This window comes from Pituophis catenifer, unplaced genomic scaffold (genome assembly GCF_029215685.1).
Source record: "Pituophis catenifer annectens isolate HBS135680 unplaced genomic scaffold, rPitCat1.0.hap2 SCAF_6, whole genome shotgun sequence".
NCBI lineage: Eukaryota > Metazoa > Chordata > Lepidosauria > Squamata > Colubridae > Pituophis > Pituophis catenifer.
Window position 1 is genome coordinate 70,627,521 of NW_027256886.1, and position 14,216 is coordinate 70,641,736.

General features: G+C 34.6%; 1 protein-coding gene across 2 annotated transcripts in view; it reads left to right on the forward strand.

Moving 5' to 3' along the window:
* The window catches only part of PRKG1 (protein kinase cGMP-dependent 1), an 884,536-nt gene extending 875,071 nt beyond the window's left edge, over nt 1-9,465 (forward strand). For both annotated transcript variants that reach the window (XM_070945009.1, XM_070945008.1), the window contains exons 13-18: nt 1,016-1,157; nt 1,740-1,903; nt 3,169-3,291; nt 4,596-4,658; nt 5,650-5,716; nt 9,200-9,465. In XM_070945009.1, coding sequence (XP_070801110.1) covers nt 1,016-1,157; nt 1,740-1,903; nt 3,169-3,291; nt 4,596-4,658; nt 5,650-5,716; nt 9,200-9,298 — 658 coding nt within the window. In that variant the 3' untranslated portion in view covers nt 9,299-9,465. The remainder of the gene's footprint in view (nt 1-1,015; nt 1,158-1,739; nt 1,904-3,168; nt 3,292-4,595; nt 4,659-5,649; nt 5,717-9,199) is intronic.
* The last annotated feature ends 4,751 nt before the right edge of the window (nt 9,466-14,216 follow it).

Below are 14,216 nucleotides of genomic sequence, written 5' to 3' on the forward strand. Positions count from 1 at the left end.
TCAGATATATACAAAAAGTATGAAGGCTATTGCTTAACGCATTGTAAGTCTCCGGAGAAGGGCGGCATATAAATCGAACCAATCAATCAATCAATAAATAAATAAATAAACAAACAAACCGCAAACACACACACATACATACCCTCCTTACGTGACGCTACGTCCTCATGCTAGAACAAGGAAAATAGAATATCTAAAGCATTTTGCTTTGAGCCAGGATGCCCCCAAATTCTGTTTTCGTAAGCAGGTTTATACAAATCCCTGTTCTCTTGTTTTCAGATCCTTTATCTGTAATATAGGGATGAAAACAGATTGGATTCAGACTTAGTCACGCTTAGATCAGTTCTATTAAAATCAAAGAGAAAGACATGATGAACACAAATCCCATTATTTTCACTAGGTTTACTCATTGAACAGACTTATTTTGTACTGAAGTAAGGCTGTGAGATTTTCTGTCCCTCCCTCCAAAAAAAAAGAATGAAGTATAAAGGTGAAGCATAATATCTGGAATTTTCTATTTGTTGTTGACTTCTAAGCTCATCACCAGAGGCTGTCTTTAGAGGAACTCTGAAATCTTAGATCTGGATAGAAGTATTTTAGAGTATTAGCATTTCAATTAATTTACTTATTAACGTTTCTAGAACTGTCCACGTGATATTTTGCGGATTTTCCTTATAAACCATTCTGTCAAAATGGAATGCATGTTGATGCTCAAATGTATCTTTAAAAATGTGTCTTAGAGCTGTTGGATTTTTTAAAATCTCAATACATATCTTTTTAAGTCTTTTTAAATATTTGTTTTCTATACTTATCTTCCCAATTTTAATTGGCCATTTTGGTTTTTACATTATAATTACATAGTAATGATGCTATCATGTTTATTTTTATTGTTGCCCCAGATCCTGAATTGAATGAATAAGTAACCTCCCTCCCTCCCTCCCTCCCTCCCTCCCTCTCTCCCTCCCTCCCTCTCTTTCTCCCTCCCTCCGTCTCTCTTTTTCTCTCTTCTTGACAGAGGTTCATTTGAAGATTCTACAACCAGATTTTATACAGCTTGTGTGGTAGAAGCTTTTGCCTATTTGCATTCCAAAGGAATCATTTATAGGGACCTCAAGCCAGAAAACCTCATCCTAGATCACCGAGGTTATGCCAAATTGGTGAGTAGTGGGGAAGTTTTCCTCCCAAACAGTGATAAAATATTACATCGCCCTGTAGTTAAGGTTCAGTTGCCACTCCCGTTGTCATAAAATGCCATTTCTAAAAGCCATAAAACTGTACTTCTAGCTGAAACGCAGTATTCATCTCTGCAATTCTAGGACAAATCAGTTTATCAAAGAATTAATACAAACTGATTAATTTCTGGGAGCCAAATAAGCAAAAATTGACTATTGTTCTTTTCCTTATAATTTCAGAAGTTTGTTTTCTTCTGTTGCACCCTTCTGGAACTGGAGCAAGATTTTAATAACTTAATGAACTTGAAGAAATATGATTATAAAATTTATCCCACTATGACTTTCATTTTTTTTTAATTATTTATTTACATTTCATATTTCTAGACTACCCAGCTCCTCCAGAGCTTTCTTTTAATACTCTTCCTTTGAAAATTTTCTCATGAAGCCTATTCTTTAGATGTGCTCGTGAAAACCTGTGTTGTGACTATCTCTTTCTGTGTTTGTGCCTGCATAAAGTGCTTTTACCTTTTTGTCTTCCTTGATGGGTGTGTGAACCTTCTTTCACAGGTCGATTTTGGTTTTGCAAAAAAAATAGGATTTGGAAAGAAAACATGGACTTTTTGTGGAACTCCAGAGTACGTAGCTCCAGAGATCATTCTGAACAAAGGACATGATATTTCAGCAGACTACTGGTCACTGGGAATCTTAATGTATGAGCTCTTGACTGGCAGGTATGGGCATTGAATTGGAGCTGCAGATAAAAATAGTTCAGCAAACTGGAGAATATTTCTGCTGTTGTCACTTTGATTAGAAGAGTTGGGATTCAGAGCTGGCATACGCTATGATAAACAAAAATAGTGTTTAAAAACATACTATGGAGTTACTTATTATGATTTTCAAGGATTTACAACCTGCTTTCTAGCAACTAAAGTCTTTGGATGACCACTATAAGAGGAAAGGGTATTGATGAGGCAAATTTAGTATTTTTGTTCATTTCATTCTAATTGGTGAGCACTTCCCTGCCCCTGCCCCCGCCCACAATACCAAATCAACCTGGGTTCTTCTACCAGTTCACCAAATCATGAGTTCATGGTACCAGTTCAGGGGTGAAATCTACTTACCTTCCCTACCGGTTCAGAAGTGCACGCGCCGACCCTCAGCACATGTGCAAACCCAGGTTAAAACCAGGAAGTAACGACAACCGGGTGGGTGGGCGGAGCCTCGAGCTGCCATCGCTACCAGTTCTCCGAACCACCGGCCATCATTGCTACCGGTTCGAGCTAACCGGTCCGAACTGGGAGGAATTTCACCCCTGTACCAGTTAGATATGTTTCGATCGATGCAGATTGAACTGAACTTCAATTTTCAAGAAGGAACTTGAAACATCTCTTCAGAACATAAGGCAAAAATATCATTCAAGGACAGAAAAGCATGAAAGTGAACTGCAAGATATGTATAGCTGCACACCTGCATAATCTGAGTCCCATTTATTTGCCATTTGTGACTTTTACGATAATTGAGCAAATATTACCCTGTTTCCTCCAAAATAAGACATCCCCTGATAATAAGCCCAATTGGACTTTTGAGTGCATGGCAATAAGGCCAAGCGCTTATTTCAGGGTTTAAAAAAATATAAGACAGGGTCTTATTTTTGGGGAAACACGGTAAAACTTTGGTTTTTTGGTAGTTTATGGATAGCTTTTATTCTGTAACAGGATAAAAGCAGCGTCCTAAGTGATTTTCTTATTCTCACCTGTGATGTAGACATAATAACTACATTATAAGCAGCATATAGTAATCATCCATAATCATCCAAAATAAGGTAAAGCAGGTTTCAGTTTATTTGCAAATATATATATATATGTATGTATGTATGTATGTATGTATATATATATATATATATATATATATATATATATATATATATATATATATATATATATATATATATATATATTACTAGATTTTAATTAGTATTTGATTTCTTTTTCTATAGTCCACCTTTCTCAGGCCCAGATCCCATGAAAACATATAACATCATACTAAGGGGGATTGACATGATTGAATTTCCAAAGAAGATTGCCAAAAATGCTGCTAACTTAATTAAAAAACTATGCAGGTAAATTCTTTATATGTTTTAGTAACCTCACAAATAAAGATATATATGTGGGTGGGTGTGGTGGGTGGGTGTGTATGTATATGTGTATATTAATTTTTAATGGTTCTTGTTAATTAAATTCATTGATGTCAATATTTTGTTTTCATTCTTTATTACTGACATTGTTAGCCATTGTAAGCCACACACACACACATAAACACTGCTCAAAAAAATAAAGGGAACACAAGCAGAAGACATCCGAGATCTGAATGAATGAAATAGCCTTATTAAATACTTTGTTCGTTACATACAGTAGTTTTGTGTTCCCTTTAGTTGTTTGAGCAGTGTATAAACTACTGTATGTAAAGAACAAAGTATTTAATAAGGCTATTTCATTCATTCAGATCTCAGATGTCTTCTGCTTGTGTTCCCTTTATTTTTTTGAGCAGTATATATTGTGTGTGTTGTATATATAAAAGCTTGTTCTAGTACATATAGAAATACACACACAGACACACATATACATATATATGTTGTTGTTGTTAGTTGCGAAGTCGTGTCCGACCCATCGCAACCCCATGGACAATGTTCCTCCAGGTCTTCCTGTCCTCTACCATCCTCTGGAGTCCATTTAAGCTCACACCGACTGCTTCAGTGACTCCATCCAGCCACGTCATTCTCTGTCATCCCCTTCTTCTTTTGCCCTCAATCTTTCCCAGTATTAGGCTCTTCTCCAGTGAGTCCTTCCTTCTCATTAGGTGGCCAAAGTATTTGAGTTTCATCTTCAGGATCTGGCCTTCTAAAGAGCAGTCAGGGTTGATTTCCTCTAGGACTGACCACTTTGATCGCCTTGCAGTCCAAGAGACTCGCAGGACTCTTCTCCAGCACCATAGTTCAAAGGCCTCAATTCCTTGGCCCTCAGCCTTTCTTATGGTCCAATTTTCACAGCCATCCATTGCAACTGGGAAAACCATAGCCTTGACTATATGCACTTTTGTTGGCAGGGTGATGTCTCTGCTTTTTAGTATGCTGTCTAGATTTGCCATAGCTTTCCTCCCCAGGAGCAAGCAGTCCCCATCTGCGGTGATCTTGGAGCCCAGGAAAATAAAATCTGTTACTACCTCCATTTCTTCCCCATCTATTTGCCAGGAATACATATATATAGTATACAGTATATAAAAGCTTTTTCTAATCTTTATAGAAACACACACACACACACATATAAAGCTTTTTCTAATACAAACACACACACATATATACTAGAAAAAAATTTGATTTCCAACTTTCTTCTATAACTTTTTTCTTGTTCTTTTATTTTTAAACAGGGACAACCCATCAGAAAGATTAGGTAACTTGAAAAATGGAGTCAAGGATATTCAAAAGCACAAGTAGGTATATTTCAGGAGAAAAAGTAATCCTCTGTTTAAATCCATCAATATATTTAATATATAGGTGTATTTTTTGCACAGAAGAAAAACTGAATGAAATGAGAGTTACCAAAATCCAATACCTGCAATATTTTGCACCAGAAACCTGACTATTATAAGACAGCTATGCAGAATGCATCTGCATATATTCTGAGTAGAGTGGGCTTCAACTTGGTATCATAACCCCAAACCTGGATGTGCTAACTATCTATGCAGAATTAAAGATTTTGCCATGGAAATAAATGAAAACAACTTCAAGGTCAATTAGAATCAGGTAGCACCAAAATTCAATAACATAATGATATATAATACAATAAATTTAACATAATGTAACAACATAATAAATGAAATTGCTTCGGAAGCCAATCAGCAATTCCTGTTCAACATAATACAACATAAACAGGAGACAGGTTAAATGTAAATAGGGTTACAAATATCCAAATGTCAGATCTCCTAAAGATATTCATTAGCTTTTTTAAAAAAAATTACATGTTTGAAAAAGTCAGATAGCCAGTATCAAAGTATCTGTCCATCTGCTTCAGCATCTGGGAATCTCATGTCATTTAATGGACTTATTCTATTATTATTTTTTTCATCACAAATTAGACATCTGCATCTGGACAGAGCCTTGATTCAGAATTTTCTCTAACTGAGGAAAATTCTTGGTACCATCCTAACTACCCACAATTAGTATAAAACAGGGGTGTCAAACTCATGTCACAGCAGTGTCACGTGATGTATTGGGACTTTTTTCCCGTTCGCTAAACTGGGCGTGGGCGTGGCCAGCGCATGACTCATCAGCACACAAGCTGAGAGTTTAACAGCCCTGATACAAGGTTAGAGGGTTTCAGAAATGTAATTTTTGTAATGTTTAATGTTAGGCTACTTGGTCTTGCTGCAATGGTAATGGATCATATCAATGTCCTTGTATTATTTTATCTTCTGACTTTAGGTGGTTTGAAGGCTTTAACTGGGAAGGTTTAAGAAAAGGTACATTGACACCTCCTATTGTACCAAGTGTGAGTATAGCTTTATTACTTGCTAAAATGTATATATTGGAATCATAACTTAAGAAAGTTGCTGAATAAACTCATTGGAAAAAACAAGCAGGAGCTCTGAGTCAAAACATGGAAATGTGTTCTTCTCTTACATTAGCATTTCCATGTATGCAGACCTCTGCTTGACTTCATTTTCAGAGACGTGCAGTAAGAGTGTATCTGAAGACCTCTTCTGACAAGGAATCAGTGATGAAGCTTATAGTAAAATACAAAAGTTTAGGTTGAAATGTATTTTAATGAAATATTTATCTCTTTACTATCAAAAGCTTCTTTGTTCTTCTTCCAACTTACATTGCCTCAGTTCTCCTTTTCATTTCTTCTATCACGCCATCAGTTTCTAAATGTCGTATTAGATCATACTCTGTTGTACTCAATGGACAACATGTCATACTTTTTTTCCAATTTGGCATAAATAAGATTTAAGAGTAACAGAGTTGGAAGGGACCTTGGAGGTCATCTAGTCCAACCCCCTGCTGACCTTTTTTATTGACAAGTTCAGTATCCTGGCACTGAGCCACCTTAATTTCCATGGAGAGCCATTTTGAGGCCAACAGTAAATATTGGTATCAATACTGATAATAGGGTCCTAAAAATATTATTGAAAGAAAAAAAGGAAATACCTATTTTTAACTTTGGCTTAAGTCTTTTCCCTTTGTTTCCACTAAATTTGTAAAAAAAAAAGAAAAGAAAAAAAGTGAAGATCAAGTGCCATTCTGTTAAATATGGATTTAAGAACATCTTTTACTTTTACTTTACTTTAATTTGATTTATATGCCGCCCTTCTCCGGAGACTCAGGGCGGCTTACAGTGCGTTAAGCAATAGCCTTCATACTTTTGTATATTTTATACAAAGTCAGCTTATTGCCCCCACAAACTGGATCCTCAATTTACCTACCTTAGAAAGGATGGAAGGCTGAGTCAACCTTGAGCCTGGCAAGATTCGAACTTACTTTAATTGCAGACAGCTGGTGTTAAATTACAGTGCTTTAGTCTACCGAGCTATCCAGGTTCCAGGTTTTATCTTTTTCTATATAAAACATAACTCTTTTTAGCAGAAAGAAGTCATGGTTTGAGAATATTATTTACGACAGACAAACACTGAAAAATATTCCCATTAGATAAATAAAAAGAAAATCCCTCTTGTAATTGTAGTCTGTTGAAACTATTATTATGAGAACGGTGGACGTGCTAATTAAACTTGGGTTAAATTCTGGTGGTGATTAATGTGATTGCTTTTCTTTCAATACACATTACTTTGCTACAACTTGTACTTAGTTTAATTTTCTGCATATTATTTGTATTTTACCACATGAAACAAATATTTCCTATCAGATTTGAATGTATACTCATTGTGAATGAAATTTAAAATATTTGACTTTTCTGATCTATTTTCACACATTCACTGTGGAATTCTTGAATTCCTTTTCCCTGTGTTTCAACTAGTAGATAGAAAAGTACATAATACATAGGAATCTGTAAATTATGTAATAACCCCCTCCCAATAATAATTAACATATTCAAGAATTACTAATTCTGTTTGAATGAATGTACATTTCAATCTATTTAGCAATCAGGAAGGTAATTTTTCTCAAAATAGTAAGTTTTCTTCTGTCATTCAGTCTATTATCATAACACCCCCCAAGCAATGACAATTTTCAGGAACAGTACTACAAGATTTAATGTATTTTGGAGGAGAGAGAATATTTGTGTTGTCTTTATTATATTGGCTTTTAATCATTAAACAGATACTTTACTACTGGTGCTAATATGAAGAAAAAATATTATTCCTGGGAGACATACAAATATAGATACTACTGGGAAACACTTATCATATCATATTACTTATGCCTTGTTAATTTTTAATATTTTGAGTCCACTTTTCTAAAATATACAATATATTTTATTGTATATTTTACAATATACAATATTGTTTTAAGTTTAAATCAATCAATCTGAATTTATTCTAATTTGTTATATTCCTTATTAAGTCTTTCACATTCTTGCAAACAGATTTCTCCCAAGTCAAATGATATACAAAAGCAGTTGAAATTTATATCATGAACCTACCATATTTAATTCAATAAATATGGGATCATACAGCGTCAAGTTAAATGGAAAACATCAGCAATTTGTTTTCCCACTTTCTAAACTTTTGTTGACTTTTTTTAACCTATCTGTCATATGTGGCATAAACAAACACAGACCTTTTAGATATGGACAAAGGCAGCAATTTCTTTCTCCTCTGTCATTGCTTGTATGCATTTTCTAAACAGCTCTACACCAATTCTGTTTTTCACACATACAGTATAACCTGCCATGCATTTGCATTAAATCTCAGCTTTGTAGATCAGTTCAAAGGGCTGTCAATGTCATTAAGAAATCTTTACATTATTTTGTCAAACTCTCCATTCTAGTTAGGAAATACTAAGAAGCCAAACCCATTCATTTGAAGGTTACTTCAAAATTACTTTCTAAATACACAAGTGGACAAAATTGTGGAAACCTTTTGGGAAAAGTGTATTGTTTGATGGCTAATAACACCACTTTTTTTTGGAGTTTCAAGATAATCCTATTCCACTGCTGGAATGGCCTGGGAATAGCCCAGACCTTAACCCAATTGAAAATCTATGGAGCCGACTAAAGAAACTCGTTAGTCAGAAGCGACCCAGCAATAAAACCCAGTTAATAGAAGCAATTGTTCAATCTTGGTTTCACATTATCACAGCTGCAGAACTAAAAGATTTGGTTCACTCCATGGGAAGACGACGTCATGCTAAAGGTTACCCAACTAAGTATTAACTGACATGGTGATAATTTTTGTATATCTCGTTTTTTCTACGTGTTTCACTTTTCTTCTTTATACTGTAACTGCTATTCTAATGGCAAATCATAAAAGTTATTGCATTACATTCTTGATTAAATTATCTTTCCATTGATATATAATTTTATGGTACTACTCCCCAAAAAATGTGGTGTTATTAGCTAGTTTTAGAAAATACACTTTTCCCAAAAGGCTTTCACAATTTTGGCTACTACTGTATACAATCAGCCTGCCTTATTCAAAAAAAAATTATGGGGTGCCCATTATACCCTTTCATCTTTTTCCATCACTTTTTTTTCATTATTTTTGTTCTGAAGAATGCACTTTGCACCCTTCTTCTTTTGACTTCTTTACTTCCTCTTTTACCCTTTTGGGTGTCGAGGAACTAAAGGCCTCCTAACCATGATATTCCCATTCACAGAATATTTTTAATAGCACTACCTAGAACAATATTATGAATGAAAATGGCAGAATCCTACATTTCTGAGCTGTCTCTAACTCTCACTGGCCAACATGAATTCACAAGTGGTATAAAGAGCTCACCGTTGAAATCAGAAAATTGTCTAAAGATTCCAAATGCAGCAACTAACACTACCAATAGTTTAATTTTCTTCATTGGACAGGTTGCATCTCCAACTGATACAAGCAATTTTGATAGCTTCCCTGAAGACAACGATGAACCACCACCTGATGACAACTCAGGATGGGACATAGACTTTTAATGTTTTTCTCTTACCTGCTTCTGCCTTGCTGAAGACAGCTTCCTGAGACATGGCTGCCAGCAGACCTGAAAGATTTGGGAAGGATTCATGCTCGGGGTCACCACGATGCCTTGATTGATGCTGCTACAGTAATTACAGTGGCATTAGGACTTCTTGTTTAGATGACAATAGTGCTCTTCACATGTTTTCTGTTTGAATTTAACACAGCAGTTGACATGGTGGTCCTGAAGCGAAACTTTTTTCACCAATAATTTACATGTGTTTTCTATCATGGTACCGAACATGCTATGCCTCCATTACGATTTGAAAGTTCATAGAATAAGATGCACATAATTCTAGCTGTTAAGTTCCTTTTCTTTATTGATAAATATATTCCAAGCTGTTTAAGTACTGTAGCTGATTCTATGCCTGTAGAATCAACGGTACAGTAACTGGGGTACCCCCCCAAACTGCAGGTTGAGTGCATTGAGCCTCTTAAAGAAGGCCAATGTGTTAAACTAAGGAGGACCAGGAAAAAAAATGGAGCTCATGTCAAAGCAGTGCTATAATTTGTCTTTCTTTTCAAGCAGTATACAAGACAAGAATGAATGTTACCTTTCTCCATTTTTAGTTCTGACACGCTTTTCTTCCCAACTGATAACAGAAGCACAACTGCTACACTTCCTGCTAAACTGTTAAGCAAGTTTAACAGAGGATTAACAGTCAGTCAATCCTCAAATCATATGTCTGAGAACTTACTTTTCATTGTTTCTTTTGTGGATTACAGATGCATAAGATCATGTGAAAAAAATGTTCATCAAACTATTTGTTTTACGTATATACCATAACCATCTTTTAAAAGAAAAAAGGAAGAATGCTTATTTCAGAGGTCCTACAAAACAAAATATTAACCAAACTGTAAATATTAGGCCTTTACAGTTACTTTAAAATAACAGTCACATTGAGAGCCCCCTGAAGTTGCAAAATCCACTACATTATTATATAGGTGCTATGTACATCTTTCATCTGTGAAAGAAAACAAACTTCCACACTCAGTTTTTCAGAAAAAAAAAGATGTAGCAAGAAATTTCACTATCAGTTAGAACTGTATGAGTGGATGTATTCCTGTGCACACTCATAGATGGGTGATATATATATATACATATTTTTAATGCTACTGTGCAGTACTGCCCTCACTTTGTTTTCTTTTCTATTTTTCCCACAAATAGATCCCACAAGTATTTTATTTATTTTCCCCAAAGATAATTAGTCAATCTTTCCTTGTAAAATATAACTCCTACAGATCAGTCTACAAACATGGAACAATGTAATTGAAACAGGATGCTTCAATATGCCCTTCCTTTTAAAAGGAAGATTAAATTTCACCTTTAAATATGTCCTGTTGAAGTGGCCAAGTCTTTAAATGGGTCCATCTAAATTATGAATTATATCTACCAGTTATGAATCTTTTAATGGTCAGTGCTACAGACTAATTTGTCCATACTTGTTAGGGGAATTCAACATGTTCAGAGGACAGAAATGTCAAAAAGGCTATTATAGATAACAATTTTTGAGGCAATTCCAGCAAAGACTTCCATGTATCAGTACGACTTTGTTAACATTTGTCAATATGCTGCTGAAGTAGTCTTGCATCTGTGACAGCTTCTTAAATCAGTTCCATAAAGAGAAAACCAACAGCCACATTTACAGATGTCCATTTCCTTTGGAATTCTCTTCAGAGTTTAAAGACTTACCCTTTTCTCAAAATCTAGAAATAAATTTACACCTCTGGTTTTGTCACCATGCGTTAATTTAGCTTGCCTCCCATTATCTTTTCCCCGTATGTTGCCTAATACCATTCTGTTTATTTACTTCACCCTATTCAGCATTTGAAGTCCTATTAATGAGGATCGGATTCAGACTAAGTTATTACCATATATAGGCTATAATGCTATTACATTTTACTGGAAATAAATTCCATTGAACATAATGATGGGCCCATCCGATTAGACATGTGCAAGTTTATATATTTTTTCCTCTGAAATGTATGAAATATGAATCATGACTAGCTTGTACCACCATTTTCAGTGATACCAAAATTTAGCTATTTTAGTTATTTTACAATGCAGTACAGCATGTGCTTAGACAGAAGTAAGACCTACCTTGCTCAGCAGAACTTATTCTGAAATAGATATATATAGGATTGTCTGGATCTAATCCAGTTTGCATAATTTAGAATTTCCCTTTCATTGAACAGGACTGTAAGATGAACTTGAAGCAAAACACTGGCTGTTGAATACATTGCACTGGTTTAGCATTATATCTAAAATGGTCAAAGTTCGTTTTCCTCATAATTGATACTTAGAAATTAGCCCCAAAACATCCAGAAATGAAGCTCATTGGCTACTTCCAATTATCAGCAATTTATTTCAGTGAAAAAAAATCTCTCTAATCTAATACATTTGAAGACAGAAGTTTGAAGGATAAAAAACAGAAAGAGTTGATATTATATTATTATAATCTCTTCATAATATTCTCACATATTTTATACAAACTTGTGGCTTCTTTTTAAGATATTTAGTTTTGGAAAAAAAATACCATAGTGTTTGTCTGTTCCTAGTGATGGCTTCCACCAAAAATAATAATGAAGAACCAGCATCAACCAGGACTGGTATGATATAATAAATCTGTCCTGGAAATAACACTCTGCTTCCAATAGACGTAGGACCATGAGTAGGAATCCTTGATGTGGCATTTAACATCCAATCACATGTACATCCAACAGCCTTACTAAAAGCTTCCAAACCTTAGTAAAGGTAAATCTTTTTAATTGAGCTTAGTTACTGGGAAGAGCAAGCGATAGGCCACTGTAATTTTCTGGGATATATATATTTTTCCTTCCCTGTCTAAAATATAACCTGGTATTTCAATTTTAAACTTCACAACATTGTAAGATAGCAAATCATAACCTTTCCTCGTACACAGGAAGAAATATTGTTGGCCATCCTCACAGAATCGGAATGACACCATTTTTTCATAAGCAGTGAGCAAAATACATATGTAATGTTAAGGCACAAGTCAAGCAGAGATTAGAAAGCGTGATGATGAGAATAACTAGAATAAATTAGAGTAATATCTGGCTGCGTAGGGAGGCAAAGGCTGTACAATCTTGAAGAGCAGAAGTAATCTTCAATCTTGTCAGTCCAAATTGAAATTTAGTCTACAGAAGAAAAAAAGGAGGGGGGGGGACGACAGATGTTTTTTTCCTTGTTAAAATTAACCAGACATTTTCACCTCTTCTCATATCCATGAAATTAGATTCATTTGCTTGAAGGTGCAAGAAAGCATAAACGTCTGGGATTCACTTTCAGAATTTTCTATTGTCAGTTTCATCAGATAATTTTTCACATTCATAAGGGTGCCTGTAGCTTGAGTGAATATTCCAGAAAGAAACACAGCACCATAGCTTAGTTAATATAACATCAGTTTTCTAGAAGGATTCCAAGCTTCATTTATAGTTTTTTTTTTTTTACAAATACACATCAGTGAGCAACTATACGAACACTACCCCACTTGTTAATCACTTCTGCTGCTTGTTAGTCATGCATAATTAATTGTATATAACAAGTCTTAACGAAAACACATAATTTAGAATATAAATAATGCTGATTTTGCTAATAGGGCTAAAAGATTTCCATAGTCATTCTGGTCAAGTTTCCTTGTTTATACATTATACCTGAGATTATTAGACAAAGATCTCTCTGCACTTCACCTCTAAACAAGTGATGTGCCTACCCTGAATCAATTAAAATCTAAAATGTATTCATTTCAACTCTTGGATTTTTCCTATAAAATATATATAGTGGTCTCCAATCTAAGCAGTTGCAGTGCTATTAGGTCGTCCTCAAGCATTCAGCTGACAAGTAGTCACGAGTTTTAAAAAAATATTTATGCAAGAAAAGTTGCAGAATGAACGTGGTATGAATTATTATGCTTGATTCCTTCCATTTTGTCCTTGAACTGCACTCAATAATATATAATTGGTGTGGTGTGCACTTAATATAAATTTATTTTGTCATATGGCTCACTTGCATCTTCTTTACCAAATGTATTTTCAATAACTTAAACTAGCATATGTATAATAGCAAACCCTGCATTTATAAGTAATATATTTTATTTACATATATATAAATACAGATATATATCAACATACATGTTTATGTTACAACGTACTGTCTTAGTCCACATGTTACTCCTTCCATGTAGATCACACCAAAAATGGCCTCCCATAGTGAGTTTTCCATCCCCAGCAATAAGATTAAGTGCTACTCAACATGTAAATTAGGGCAATAATGTTGCAGATTTCTTGGTTTTTGCTGAACTTAATAGGTGAAATGGAAATGCTAACTACACATTACAGCTGGGAATGGTAAACTTGTCAGGGCCGAATTACAGGCTTGGCCTGGCTCAGTAGTATGTGGACAACTTATTATTTATGGCTATAGTCCTCCGATAAACTTACTCATGATTTACTTAAGACCCATTGTTTGGTACATCTTGTTCCCCAATAATGCATTTGAAATTGAGACCTTGCTTTTCCACAATGAAAGGTGCAATGGCGTATCTGCATAAAAATGAGTTTGCTAACAAATTCAAGATACACTGATTTAGAACTAAGTTCTAAAGACACACAGATGAACTGTAGCTCAACACAGTGCTGCATTCTCCATAGAAAATTATTTAATGATAGGACCACAGGCAAATATTTATGTAAATAGATATTTTTTCGTGTTGATATTTTATGGTATACATATAGCTTTTTCTTTAGACCTCCATTGCATTATTTTCATTTTTCTTATTTGTAAGGTAATGTTTTTAGATCAACGTAGACTTGAATTAATGTCATAATTGTCAGTATTACTGAAGTTTATGTCAACTG